At 36.0% G+C, this 13,821-nt stretch overlaps 3 protein-coding genes across 5 annotated transcripts; 1 reads left to right on the top strand and 2 right to left on the bottom strand.

Moving 5' to 3' along the window:
- Nucleotides 1-361: 361 nt before the first annotated feature.
- LOC142629335 (germin-like protein subfamily 1 member 1) lies at nucleotides 362-1,314 on the bottom strand. The gene has a single exon (XM_075803298.1). The coding sequence runs from the start codon at nucleotides 1,307-1,309 to the stop codon at nucleotides 626-628; it is 684 nt and encodes a 227-aa protein (XP_075659413.1). The 5' UTR covers nucleotides 1,310-1,314; the 3' UTR covers nucleotides 362-625.
- A 1,953-nt stretch (nucleotides 1,315-3,267) lies between these two features.
- LOC142628074 (protein WVD2-like 7) lies at nucleotides 3,268-8,477 on the top strand. 3 transcript variants are annotated; one of them, XM_075802035.1, is made up of 9 exons: nucleotides 3,268-3,503; nucleotides 3,689-3,830; nucleotides 4,066-4,824; nucleotides 4,944-5,375; nucleotides 5,536-5,600; nucleotides 6,342-6,438; nucleotides 6,574-6,645; nucleotides 6,844-6,954; nucleotides 7,969-8,477. In XM_075802035.1, exons 2-9 carry the CDS (start codon nucleotides 3,789-3,791, stop codon nucleotides 7,996-7,998), a joined length of 1,608 nt encoding a protein of 535 aa, XP_075658150.1. In that variant the 5' UTR covers nucleotides 3,268-3,503; nucleotides 3,689-3,788; the 3' UTR covers nucleotides 7,999-8,477. The 3 variants fall into 3 exon arrangements, with proteins under 3 accessions (XP_075658150.1, XP_075658149.1, XP_075658151.1); XM_075802034.1 differs by lacking the exon at nucleotides 3,268-3,503 and having other exon boundaries at nucleotides 3,519-3,830; XM_075802036.1 differs by lacking the exons at nucleotides 3,268-3,503; nucleotides 6,844-6,954; nucleotides 7,969-8,477 and adding an exon at nucleotides 6,743-6,842 and having other exon boundaries at nucleotides 3,519-3,830.
- A 2,082-nt stretch (nucleotides 8,478-10,559) lies between these two features.
- LOC142627252 (formin-like protein 4) lies at nucleotides 10,560-13,591 on the bottom strand. The gene is made up of 2 exons (XM_075801069.1): nucleotides 12,353-13,591; nucleotides 10,560-12,230 (listed from the first exon to the last, which is right to left on the bottom strand). The coding sequence occupies exons 1-2, from the start codon at nucleotides 13,462-13,464 to the stop codon at nucleotides 10,922-10,924; spliced, it is 2,421 nt and encodes an 806-aa protein (XP_075657184.1). The 5' UTR covers nucleotides 13,465-13,591; the 3' UTR covers nucleotides 10,560-10,921.
- Nucleotides 13,592-13,821: the final 230 nt, after the last annotated feature.

Raw genomic sequence — 13,821 nt, 5'->3', positions numbered from 1 at the left:
GGGATTTACCCGATCAAGTTTTTAATGGGGGCCATTTGCCATTGGTCACATGCCCAACAGTTCATTTTACTAAAAATTACTAAAAAATAATAATAATACTAGGCAAGACCCGTATAAGAAGATCTGGAAATTTATGATTAAGATTTACCAGATTTTTTTTTTCTAGTTGGAGATTTACCAGAATTTATTATGAAGATTGCAAGTTTGAAATGTGGAGAGACCTTTCAATTTTACAAAATACGCCAAGTGTTTGGTGAAATTACTTGGTCTGTAGACGATGCTTTCGAGACACATCTCCTTTGCCAGCAAAGCCAAAAGCCCTCACTGCCATGATTTTTGCTGCACAATGCAATGCATTCAATTCCATCCATTTTGACTTCATTTATTGTCATACTTTCATATTCATGAATCATGAAAGTATTACTTAAAAATAGGATCACAAATTCACAATTTGTCAATATGGTTCAAGCAAAAAAAAATGAAAGGATCACAATATGATCGTTGAGTAGTCTATTTTACATGGAAAAAAAAGAGGTTATCAATTCAATGCCACCAGCACAAGCAAGCATACATTCCAAGAATAAATAACTGTGAGCAAACCCTTTATTCCAAAAAGAAAATATAATCACCCTCCAAGGCTTCTTCGAATCCTGATGACATCTTGGTTGGTAATTTTGAACGCATTCTTCAATACCTCATCAGGAATATCAGGAATTGATGTGAATGCGGCTCTTGATGCAAATTGGGTCCCTGGTTTTTGGCTACTGAACCCAGACACCAATAGGACCGGGACCCTTGAGTCTGGATTGTAGAGAAAATGGAGCAGACCCTTTGGGAACACAAACGAGTCACCGGGCCTCAATGCTTGTTGATAGAGACGATTAGAGGTGTCCACAAAGCCCACTTGAAGTTGGCCTTTGAGGCAAATGGTAACTTCCGAGGCCCTTGGGTGCGAATGTGGCGGGACGGAGCCTTTTGGTGCTATGTCTATTCGGGACATGGTCATGCCCAAGGTGTTGAGCCCAGGTAAATCCACGGTGTTGATCACTGTGCCATTGAACCCAAACTGGCTGGTGCTAGCGCTAGTGGGTTTGGACAGAACTGATGTGGTGAAATGGGAAGGTTTTGCGTTGTTTGGGTCAATGCATGGTACACCATTGGTGAAGAGTGGGCTTTGGTTATCTGCAATGCAATAATCTTGAAGCGGATCAGGATCGGGTTTGGCCTGGCCCAATAAAAGAGCTAGGCAGAAGAATATTTGGAGCAAAAGGGACCAATTGGCTTCCATTGAAATGAAAAAAGAAAACATTCAGCTTTGGGGATATGATTTTTAACCAGCACAAGAGTATTAAGCTATATATATACCAAATGTTGGAGAGTGATGTTTGAAAAGTTTAAGGTAGGGAAATGATTGAGTAGCTTAAGAGCATTATAGAATAAAAATGCAAGGCAAGCTAAGAGTATGTGATTAGGTAAGTAAAAGCCCACTCAAGTTGATGATGTTGATTGTATTATATATTTTTATATGCTGTGGTCTAATTCGCTTCGATAACTTCAATTAAGTGCTTGGGCTAGGCCCATTTGATCACGACCCTTCCACCAATGCCCAAGGATCTTGGTTAGCATCCTTTGTATTGGTCATCTTTTGAGTCCATTTTGGTAGGGAGGAAAAGTGAGTAGAAAAAAAAATGGAAGAACTTGGACTAGCTTTAATTGGGACAAGCTAAAACATGCATGGAATGGAAGCGAGGCTATCAAGCAAGTTGTTTTTGCTTACCGACAGATTGATATTTTCTTTAATTTGTAGGCTAAGTAAGACTTGACTTGGGTCTAGTGAATTGGATCCATTGGGATGAAGACACATAGCTAAAAGTGGATATGTCATGATGAATTCTACGTATAATAGTAACGAATTCAATGCAAGTGAATACTAGATCTAAGTTTTTCCCAAAAGAGTAATGGTTATCTTCTATCTAAGCTACCATTTTTAATGTATCGAAAATGAAAGGAAAAGAATAAAGAAAATATACTATACAGGTGATTTTGACAATTTTATCCATTAATTTTGTTAAAAAATATTCAAATACAAAAATTTATTAAGAATTTACTACATGAAACTTTTTTTTTTTGGGTGTCTTCTGCAAAACTCTTACAATACAAAATATTATGGTAAATTTAGTAACTGTTTTTTTTTTCTTCCTTATTTTTTGTTTTTAAATTTTTTTTTCTATTTTTGAGACTAAAAAACTTCTTTGGCAATCCAAAATTGACAGAAAACAAAACATGTTCTCAAAACTCAATTTGTAAAGAAAATTGAAAGAATGCAAAAGACTGTTTTTAGTTTCTAATTTTAAAAAGCCAGTGAAAACACACATTTAATTTAATGAATTAGCATTAGAATTCAAATACTAGTAACAACATATTTTAGTATTTTATATATATATATATATATATTTTTTTTTAAAACTATCATTTTAATTTTAACTAATTAAACATATTTTTGATTAAAAAATGCAAGAATTTTTTTTTATATTCTTAAAAATAAGATTTAAAAAAAAAAAATTGTTATCAAACATAACCTTAATCTTTTTTTAATTTAAATTTTAAATCTCTTTTTTTTTTCTCCATTATTTTTCTTCTTCCTATCAAATAATAAGGCCTTTATGCAGTGACGAGGTAGGAGCTCATCCACAATTAATACAATGTCGTTTTCCTCTGCTAGGATATCTTTTTTACAATAATATTGACAGGTCGTTTTGTCTAAACGTTTCAATAGTAGGGGTCCAGATAGGGCCTTAGGCTTAATAATTTATTTGAGAGACATGTAACTTTTACACGCACCCCGCAAACACTCTAAAGTGGGCCTTCCTTACCATCTAATTATTATCTATTTTTAAAGTTTAAAACTATTTTCATGGCTGGTCTGATAAATGCTAGTGGTTATTCAAAGTCAAGTCTCTCTCTGAAGCCCTGAATAAGAATTCTGAAGGGTATGAATGAAAATTGGTTACATAGAAAATTGTTAAAAAATGGTTGTGAGGTCTTAGTTTATTCAATGCTTCAACCTCTGATTTGTTGAACCACCATTATTGACCCAACTAAATCTTAATGTCCTCATTAAAAGATTTGGTAGTGTAAAGTGTAAACACTATCTTTTCTCTTTTTGTTACCAAAAAGATTAACTTTTCATCTAAACTAGAAATAGTACCTTGTTAGTCTTGATTCTATTACTGTTCATCTAAAAGGAAATCTTGTAGTATAAGTTTCAGTTTAGATAAGTTTCAAATGCTTATCCTTAAAAACAATAAAAAATAAAAAATCTGGTTTCTCAAAAAAAATAAAAAATAAAAAATCTGCAACTAGTATCATCATAATGGGCTACTGCAACTTTGATCTCTTTATCTCTTTTTTTCATACAGTTTGGTTGTTGTCGTTGATTGGATCTATCATTTAGGACCTTCCAGAAGTCCCAGAAGCAGACAAGGTTGTCATTACTGGAAAAGGTGGTAGTGATAATTGTGTCATTGAAAAAATAGAATATGAAAACCAGAAATGTAGGACACAACACATGGACACGTCATGTTTTCTTTGTTACACTTCACTGCTTACAGTTTTTTACCCTGTCTTCTCTTTTTGTCTCCGTAGTCCATGAGTCCACACTGATTTTGCTTACTCTTTGGTCTTCCAGCGAGATCTAGAGAATAGATTGAATGTTCCAAGCTGGTCACAAGCTATGGTATGTACAGTTTTGTGCGGTAGCTCATTGGTAATTCAACACTGACACTGAGATGGGTGAATCAATAGCAGATGTTTCTAGAGTTGAAGATAAGGTAGTAGACTAGTAGTACACCTAATTTGTCTTTAAATCTCTAAGAAGTGACCCATCTGTTTTAATTTATTGTTCTTCCCCTATTTGTTTTATTTGTTTTTATGGCTTATTGATTGGTTAACTATCTGTAATTAGCTAAATTTCCCAACTTTTGTTGTTGTTGTTTTGAGTTGTCATTGTGTGCTTTAGCTTGAAAATATGATTGGGCTTTGGTGTTTTTTCTGTTTTATGCACAGATGGGAGAGACAATCACAGCTGCCTCAAAACCTGGTATGGATGTGTCTGTTTCTTTTGGTAGGTTTGATAATGATTCACTGTCTTGGGAGAAATGGTCAACTTTCTCCTCCAATAAGTACTTAGAAGAAGTTGAGAAGTGTGCAACACCTGGATCAGTAGCTAAAAAAGCAGCCTACTTCGATGCCCATTACAAGAAGATTGCCGCTCGCAAAGCTGAGATAATGGATCAAGATAACCAGATTGGTAATGATCAGTTGAGGTCAGAGAATCTAAATGTTGGAGATCTGACTAGTAATGATAGTGGAGCTGGTTCTGAATTCAATGCATCTAATAGCCACGGTTCCACAGAAGAAGAAGTTGTTAAGCAAGAAACCAACCTGGTCAGTGAGGTAATTAGGACCCATGTGGATGATCTGAAGGAGGACACTCCAATCAGTATAGAAAATCAAAGATCATTAGCTGAGGGAGAGAAAGAAGAAAATGGTGGCACAGGTGATAGCCCCAGGTCAAGCAAACCAGAATCGATCCATTTAGTAGAAGAAGAAGAAGAAGAAGACACTGCTGTGGTTGAATTTCAAGATATAAAGGAAATTTCTGTTGCTCTTGTGGTAAAAGAAGAAGAAGAAGAAAAAGAAGCTGCTTTGCTTGAATCTAGAGATATAAAGGAAGTTCTGCACAATTTGAATACTAAGATAGGAAATGATCCAAAAGTTAAGGAGCAAAAGGCGAAGTTGGACCGTCCAAAGGAATCTAAGAAGGTGAGAAGATTGATTTCTTTAACTAATTGATCTTTATTGGCAAACTTTAAATGCTTATAAACTTTGGTTTTTTGTTTTGTATCTGGTGGCTCATAGTTTTCTTGATTTTGCTTGTACAGGTTACTCCATTGAATAAGGAGAGAAATGTGGCAAGGCTAAATAAGAAACCGGCGTCACCTGTAACTAAAGCGGCATCACCTGTAACTAAAGCATCACATATTAGCACTCCTAAAGTGTCAAAGGCTGCACCAACTTCCACTGCATTATCTGCATCAAGATCGTCAACAAAGAAGGGAAATGATTCATCTTTACCAACGAGGAAAAATCCTTCTATTGTTGAAAGCAAGAAAGTTGCTCCTAAATCCCTGCACATTTCCTTTAGCTTGGGTCCTACAAATTCTGATCAAGTTTCGCTTACAACGAATCGAAAATCCTTAATTATGGAGGAAATGGGGGACAAAGACATTGTCAAACGAGCATTCAAGTCATTTCAAAAGAATTACAACCAACCGAAATCTTCCGGTTATGAGAGATCTCCAGTACCAAAACAGGTTTATCACATTACAACCATTGCCTAAAAGAAGAAACCTTTTTGCTTATCATAAAAAGAAGAAACCTTTAAGCAACTACTCTTGTCTTTACTGATAAAAGTTGAAACTGGCTTATGTAGAATCGGGTTTTCATTTTGTGGAACTTTCTTTTTTTGAATAGGTGGCTACAAAGGGGACAGAACCAATGGTTTCCACTTCTATGACTCCACAAAAAGAGAATGGAGGGTAATGTTTTGGCTCCACACTATTTGCCATTGCATACTGCTGAGTAATCATGTATTGTAGTTTATTTTGGATTAAATCCATGTGATACTTGAATTTTAACACTGTTTGGTTCTATATGTTTACTATCACTATGTCATAGTTAATTAGTTTTTGGTTTGAACCGATTATTTTATCTAATCTAAACAAAAAGGGAACAAGGAGGGTAGTGCAAGTGGAATAGGGGGTGAGATATGAAGAGTTTCTCACATTTTATATGTGTTTGTTAGCGTCCAATTATATTGATTGTCCAGTCTTAACTGTAGGTGCTGCCACTTCCTCACCAAAACAAGGAGATTCAATTCTATCCATTTTTGTCTTTTAATTCAATTATCTCAATGTCCTCACTCTAATTATCTCCTTTCTATGAAATTTTTTTTTCTTGTCTGTCCAACATTGATCTACGTGTGGCACGGCTTTTGTTCATATCAATGTACATAAATTTCCTTTTAACAAAGGTCTAAATGAACCAAGCATAATGTGAAAAATAATTCATCAGATTGACCAATTCATTCCAATTCAATAAAGAAACAATTCTGAAAGAATGCTTTTGAATGCCTCTAGCCTGCTGTTACGCAAATCACCAAATTATAGTTCCCTGATTTGTTTTGCATTAATAAAATTATTAGGGCTGCTCAGTTGAATTTTGAAATCTTTGATCCACTATTATGGAAAATTCAATATTGCATTGCTGTGCTGGAGTAGGTCACTCAAAGCAGGCGGTGTGGATAAAAGAAGTATTAAGGCAGCCCCTTCTTCTTTTGGCTTGAAAAGTGATGAAAGGGCAGAAAAAAGAAAGGAGGTACCAATTAAAACCAACATGATCCCCCCCCTCCCCCCGAATAAAATCTCTATTATGCAAGCACATAATTTCTTTCTATATCTTTATGAAGTTTCAATGTTGTCTTCTACTGACCTCATATTTGGTTATTTTTAGTTTTTAAAGAAATTGGAGGAAAAGTCTAATGCTAAAGAGGTAGAGAAGACACGCCTTCAATCAAAATCAAAGGTACACTTACTTTAGTAGTTCTCTTTATAAAGGGCATGTCTTTCCTTTCCATCATAGTTAGTTCTATAGCTGCACTTTCTCATAATGAATAATACAGTTTCAAAGATGTTCTCAAACAATACCGTCATTAGTTCATCAGAAGATTACTTTATTCAGTCTACACAAATGGCATGTCTGAACTCCCTATGCTTGACACAGGAGCAAAAAGAGGCAGAAATCAGAAAGTTAAGACAGAGTCTTAACTTCAAAGCTACACCCATGCCAGGCTTTTATCGGGGACCAAAAATGTCAAAAAGCACTTCAGATAAGGTATATCACATCTGTGTGTCCTTCCTTGTTCAATTGCAATCTGTTAGAAAGAATGATCTAAATAGGGGATACCATGTATAGTTACATAATGTACAACCTAACTCTTAACTCTTAAGGCAGCTTACACAACATGTTTTGCTGAGACTAAAGTGGTGAGGTCCATAGCTGTCCTGCTTTGCTGTTAAAATTATTCTGTCAAGCTGGCATCACATTAAGTGGGCCACAATCACCGTGATGATTTCTCACTGTTTGTGACAACTTTTTTGCATTATTTTGTCTAAAAGATTGGTGCATTTGTTAAGGGGTCTAGAGGCATGGGAGTATATATGGGTTAATAACCCTGTCAAACCTTTGGCAGCATCACCCATCTGGTCCTCTTAGAAGTGTTCCTTGATTCTTAGTAGCAGCATTCATAGAACCATTGAAGAATTGCTTCTACCTTCCACTTAAAATTTTGCTTTTGCCTACGTTATTAATATTCAAGATCGAAATAAGTTCCATTTTTCCCCCTTCTAAACTCAAAACGAGTGACATTTGAGACAAGATAAGGCCCCATGTTTTGTCTTCCCCATTTTGGGAGAGGCCGAAATGGTTCATTTGGAAGATAATTTTTATGTTAGGAGCCCAAAGCACTGTTGTTTTAGCCTTTTTTACCCCCTTTGTTATTCCTTCAGGAAACGCACAACTTATTGTCTTTTACTGAATGAGTTCCCAAGCCTAATCAACCAGCTTTTGGTTCCCTGGCATTTAAATCAAGTCAAGAGTTTTCCATATGTTCAGTTAATTAAGAACAAGGTTATAGTAATACTGAAGAGCTTCATACATCATTAACTATAAGAGGGGGGTTTGAGAGGGTTTTTATTTTGTGTTTGGAAAAGTCAAAATTGCATATGCACCATGAGAACTTCTCTCTGTTTAATGAGTTAAGGCTACATACGTGAAGTTATTAATGGAGTAGTTAATTTTTCCTCCAATGGAATTTAATTCTGTAGTAATATAAATCCAATTATGCAGGAAGTTTCCAAGAATGAGACTCATCGGTGAACCATGTTCTTCTTTCGGGACTCATGCATCATCTTGTAAGAAACAAATCTGGTTTGGAAGATAATCCTTTTGTGGAAGAAGAAGATACATATGAAGGAATTGCTTCTCCACGGGACTTGTGCCATAATACATTATTCAGCCAAAAGCAAATAGTCACTGATGAGGCGCAGACTGCATATCTGAATGGCTAGAAGAGAACCCATATTAATAATGTGTAGGAGATATGGAGGAGGTTGGGGCTCTGCTAGATTACATGGTGAATTAATACCCTTAGTCTCAAACCAAATATAGATAAAGCAAACAAAAAGGTATATAAATTGTTGGACAGTTAGAATTAATTTAATTCTTGTGGTTGGTTGCCATTCTATATTTGTTCTGGCACTTGGTTATTTTGTTGAAAGCTGAAAGTTGAAACTATGATGTTTGTTCCTAATAATAATCTGGCCTAGGTGAACCATTATGGTTTGATTAAGATTTTATATTGTGCAGTGACCAAACCTTCTATTGAATTTCTCAATGTCATTTTATTTTTCGTCTTTAGAATAAAATTTTCATTTTAGTGGGAATCAAAGGCATAAGCAATTGATTTATTCAAATTCCTATAGACCAAGAAATTTTAATAAAGAAATGAAATTTACAAGTTTTTGATGCTTAGGGGGGAAGCACAAAAAGTAAGAATATAATGAATTAACTCCCTTGAGCAGAGATTGTCCGTTCCAACTTCCATCAAGGCCTCAAATTCTATCACATGAGCTCCCACAGCCCAGGAGGGTTTATTGTTTGTTTGCAAGTTTCCTCAACATTATCCATGGAGGTTTTGTACCCTCCACAGATTTCCATACTTGTGAATGATTGCAGGAGCCAACTTTCTAGAGCATGGCGAGCTAAGGTTCGCCATATACACCAGGAAGCTAACTCTTGCACAGAGTGATTGGCAACCAAAGGCAGAGACCTATCAAAGTCCAAGTGTGTTTGTTTTGATACTCCCACCTTTTTGTGTGCTCAACTTTTGTAAGATGTCATACAGTGGACATCCATGTATTATGTATAAACTTTTGATGTACTGTATTAGTATGTGAATTTTAATATAGCTTAAAAGAAAAAGAAAAAAAAAAGAAAAAGGAACAAACAAACGAGTTAAGCACAGGGCCTGCTAGTGAAACTTTTTTTCATAAAAATCCCACTATTTCCCTCTCTATAATGGTTTAACAGGTTTCTTGCATGTATCTATATATTTATAGCACACCGGCATTAATGGTGTTAGTGAATTATGAATATAAATCTTCTGTCATACTTTTTGTGATGAATATCACATTTAGCAAATGTTGATATTCTTGATTAACTAAAAAATGAAAAGAATATTTATTGTGTTTCTATTTTAGTCCAATCATTGATTCTTGTAAGTCAACTTTAGTGTGTTTGTACTGTCACACTTTTTTGTATTCTTATTATGAATATCACATTTAGTAGATGTTGATTTAGTAAATGTTGATATTCTTGATTAACTAAAATCAAAAGAATATCTTTTGTCTTTCTATTTTAGTCCAATCAAGTGATTCTCATAGGTCAATATTAGAGTATGTTTGTAACAAAGGAAGATGAGAATGGAGGGGAAAGTAGTTGGAATTAGTAGTTACAAACATAGGGCAAATAGTCTGTAAAACAATAATCACTAAAGAACTTTCTGTTGTGGATGTAAGCCATCAAGCCAAACCACATAAATCCTTGATTCTGCTCTATTTTTCTCTCTAAATCATTTCATTTTCTACCATTTATTTTAAATGACAACTTGATGTAGAGTTTCCTGTTATTTTCTTTTTAACGTATATAGGCATATGGAGATTAATTTACCTGGTGCTCCTAAAGGATTTGAGCTGTAGATAGCTGTTTGATATGGACTCTTTGCATGTCTCAATCTCTGCACAGATGTCATTGAAATAAAATACTTGTTGAAAACCCAGGAAATGTGGGAAGTGGTAGGTTTATTCATTTATTTTTTGGGGGTCAGTTCAAAGATCAGTGGAGTTGGCTACCAATGTAGTTGCTGAGAAATGGACGGTTGTGATTGGCCCTTTAGTTAGCCTTACATTTTGGGTTACTGAATTTTAAAAGTTGAGATGGATGAAGAGATAGTCCCTTTGTTAAAGAAATCCCAACTCATCCAACAGTCTTATTTTTTCTTTTGAACATCCAAAGAGTCTTTTGAGTCTCATTCCTTGGTGATTGTAGGTTGTTGATTAGTTAATTCAATCAAATTTCATCATTCCTTCCAAGAGTCTAAATGTCATACGTAGGAAATTTTTTTGGGAAATTCATGATAATATATTATTATTCCTGGGAATGTTATGAACCAACCATAACTTATGGAATCTAATGGGAATGTGACTAATGAATCAAATGCTGTAGTTTTATAATTCTAGGACGTGGTTTCATGGATCAAAGACTCTAGAAATTAAGATCCTACAAACGACCCTTAGAACCGTTTGTTGTTAATTCTTAGTTTTTAATGAATGACACTTCTACCAAATAAGTAAATAACGACAGCAAGAAAGTGTACAATCTATCTAAATTGTATGTAAGTACTGCATTTTCAATCATGTGGTACAAAGAGAAACTAGTCTTACACTAGTGCTTTACAACCATAGGTTCTGTAAAATTAGTTTCCCTGATCTTCATTACATCTCTTAATGTTTTGAGTTCATAAAACCTCTAGCCTTCCAGTGACTGAAGGATTTGGAATACAATTTGATGCAGTAAAAGATGAATCAGTTCTACTGAAAAAATAAAAAGAATCAGGCTATTCATTTCACAATTCATATCATGTGATTTGAATTACATCTATATACAACAAAATCCTGCTACTATACCTATACCCAAAAAAAAAAAATTGAAAAAAAAAATCCTTTACTGATTAAGGCCTAATCTAAAAATCATCTAATTCACTAGAACTGCCTCTTGACTTCTCAGACATGAAATTTTCAGGCAAGTTTGGGAACCTCACTGAGATCCTTGAATGTGGTGATGATGGTCCCACAGTAGTTGCTGACTTCTTCTTCTGCAGGTTTCTAGCAATTTCAATGCATGCCTTATCAACCATATCAAGAAAATTTTTAACTATAACAAATAGTTGAAGTGGGGGTGCTCCTTTGTCCTTTGAAGCTCCTGATTGATAATATTCTGTTGTTTTCTGTACAAGCTTCATTACCATCGTTTGTTCCTCTCTCAACACCTTTAGTTCTTCCTCAGCTGCTTCAAGAAAACCTTTCATCTCTCTCACAAACCCTCCTCCACTTCTATCACTGCCACATTGGGACAAAAGTGCTTTAATTTCTGCTGTATGGGCTGTGAGAGCCGAGATTGTGTCAGCAAAGGTGTCGTAATCTATACTGGCTGCTTTCTTTACATTAGAGAACTCGGAACTGAGGCCTCCTACCATTGGTAATCCCAGAATTTTAAATTCCTTCTCTCTTTCCTCCTTCATTGCTAAACTCTCAGAATTTGAGCTGGTGCTGCTGGTGCTGCTATGGCTGCTACTACGACTCATGTTACGACCCATGCTACGATCCCTATTCAGAACACACCGTTTTCCCTCAGACCGGATTACTTCTTCCACAACAAAATGGAGTAAAGTAGTTTTTCCATCTATGCTTTTAACATCGGAGAGCTTCCGAAGAGCATTAAGGTTGAAGGCTTCAGCATTCCCTCGGGTAGTACCTGCATTCATACGATTGCCAGCCTTGAGGATTGCCTCTAGAAGTTTCAAAAATAGCCCTCGTGTTCTAAGTTCCTTGCAACCCAATTCAAGTGTTTGTATAGATTCCTTCAGGTTTAGAATCTCTGAGTCATAATTCAATCTGAAAAGCATAGCATTAAGGCGAGTAAAACTTGATGGAACAGCTTTCAGGAGGTGGTAAAGGAAGGATTCAGCAGCAGCCAGTCTTCTGGGGTCTCCATCATATTCAAGAATTTTTGATTGTTCTTCCTCAGTTGGGGCAACTCTGGCCAGCTTTTCAATATCATCTGCATTTAGGCCTTGGCCCTCATTAAGCGCATCAAGAAATTCTTCTTGAGAAATGGCCAGAGATTTCACAACAATTGCAATGTTTTGAGACTTTTTAGGATCAAGGATAACCACTTGTGAGCTTCCATCCAATGAATTATTGTTTCGTTGAGGCGAGTTCCGGCTGGTGGCAACATAGCCAAAGAGGGCTTCCATAAGATCTCCATCAAACCTGAAAGTTCCGAATTGAAACCATTAAGAATTAGAAAAAAAACCAACCAAAGATTATTGTGTGTGTGTGTATATATATATAACATAACTCATCTGAAATCCAGAAATGCAAATTACAATTACCTAAAAGAACCACCATCAATTTTGTCCCACACCATGGAATGATCTGTGTTGGTGTTCACCTTATCCCAATGCAAAGCCTTCATTTTGACATGACCATTTCCTGTCCCAGATGAAGACTCTCCTGATTTATTGTGACCCGGCTTGGCATTAGGAGCCGGGGGCACGTTAGATGATGATTTCAAACCACCTGCCTTAAGTGGGGGAGGTGGTGGTGTTGGTGGTGTAAGATTCTTATTCGCCGGGATTGGTGGAGGAGGCGGAGGAGAAGGCCGTGCAGGGCTTTTTGCATCTAGGGGAAGCGGTTTAGGTGAGGATGGTGGGGAAGGAGATGCGGGTGGAGTTGATATTTGAATCAAAGCTTCTGGCTTTTCATCATCCTTGATTCCAAACACAACAGGACGAGGATAAAAAGGACTAACTTGATCTGAATCATCATCCGAATCATTTACTTCTTCCACAAGTATGACCTGGGAAGTTGAAGACTTTCCTCGGAGAAGAGGAACTTCTTGTATAGCTTCAGACTTTCTTTGTCGACGTTCATTTATTTCTATCCTTTCTTCTTGTTCTTCATTCCTTGAATTATGTAATGCATCTTTCTTGAAACCCTTCTTAGAGCTTTTCCCTTCAAGTTTCCTCCAATAAAGCACATCCAAACCATCTTCATCCACAATGTACCCTTTAAGATTCCCATCAAAATCTTTCACTTCATTGCCTGCCCCTGCCCCTGCTGCAGGCTGCTGACCTTGATGCAAATTAGCACTAATAACTTCCTCTCTTTCGCGCTTTGCAGCGACACGCCTTTGGATTATAAAGAAGAGAAGCACAGACAGAACCAGAGTCCCGGCTGCCGTGATAGCTACAGCCTTTGCAATCTTATTTCTTGTGGATGATGAGTTTTTTGGTGGCGGCGCCGGCGATGTTGGAAGTGGAGGCAATGGAGGAACGCTTGATGGGGTGGTGGGAGAACCTGGTTGTGGGGAAGGAGATAGATCATATGGAAAGAAAGTTTCAATGTTTTGTGGAGAACCGTATTGGCAATGAGAGAAAGGAATGAACAAAAACACAAAGAAGAAAACTAGGATTGAAAATGGCTGAAGAAGAATCACAGCCATGAAGTTAATTGATAGAATTGGAAGAGATTCATGGAACTCAAAGTCGTTCTATTTTTATGTATTTGGAGCTTTATCATTTGTCGTGTACAATTTTTTTTTTTAATGTTTTGATATATCACTACTTTGGTTGAGGCTGACAATTTCAAAGAAAGAATACCGTGTTAGTTTTATTGATTCATTCAGGGTTTTCTTTTCCCGGGCTTTGTATTTGACAATGACCAAAATTACACTTTGTACTAAGAATGAGATAATATATAATATATACTATATATATGTGCACTTTGGTTTTCACTATAAAAAAATTATTATCTAATTTATGTAAGACAACGGAGGTGGATGGGGTGGTTTTTACTTTGT

This window comes from Castanea sativa, chromosome 3, assembly GCF_040712315.1.
Source record: "Castanea sativa cultivar Marrone di Chiusa Pesio chromosome 3, ASM4071231v1".
In the NCBI taxonomy this organism is placed as follows: domain Eukaryota; kingdom Viridiplantae; phylum Streptophyta; class Magnoliopsida; order Fagales; family Fagaceae; genus Castanea; species Castanea sativa.
Note: the sequence above shows the minus strand (reverse complement) of the source record. Positions and strands in the feature narration are given on the sequence as shown.

What these genes read in the sequence shown, in the direction of transcription:
- LOC142628074 (XM_075802035.1), top strand. Translation starts at nt 3,789, where the DNA reads ATGGGTGAATCAATAGCAGATGTTTCTAGAGTTGAAGATAAG. An exon ending in CCACAAAAAGAGAATGGAGG is followed by an intron (nt 5,601 to 6,341) that starts GTAATGTTTTGG and finishes GTGCTGGAGTAG; the next exon opens with GTCACTCAAAGCAGGCGGTG. An exon ending in GGGCAGAAAAAAGAAAGGAG is followed by an intron (nt 6,439 to 6,573) that starts GTACCAATTAAA and finishes GGTTATTTTTAG; the next exon opens with TTTTTAAAGAAATTGGAGGA.
- LOC142629335 (XM_075803298.1), bottom strand. Translation starts at nt 1,309, where the DNA reads ATGTTTTCTTTTTTCATTTCAATGGAAGCCAATTGGTCCCTTTTGCTC.
- LOC142627252 (XM_075801069.1), bottom strand. Translation starts at nt 13,464, where the DNA reads ATGGCTGTGATTCTTCTTCAGCCATTTTCAATCCTAGTTTTCTTCTTT. An exon ending in ATTGATGGTGGTTCTTTTAG is followed by an intron (nt 12,231 to 12,352) that starts GTAATTGTAATT and finishes CGGAACTTTCAG; the next exon opens with GTTTGATGGAGATCTTATGG.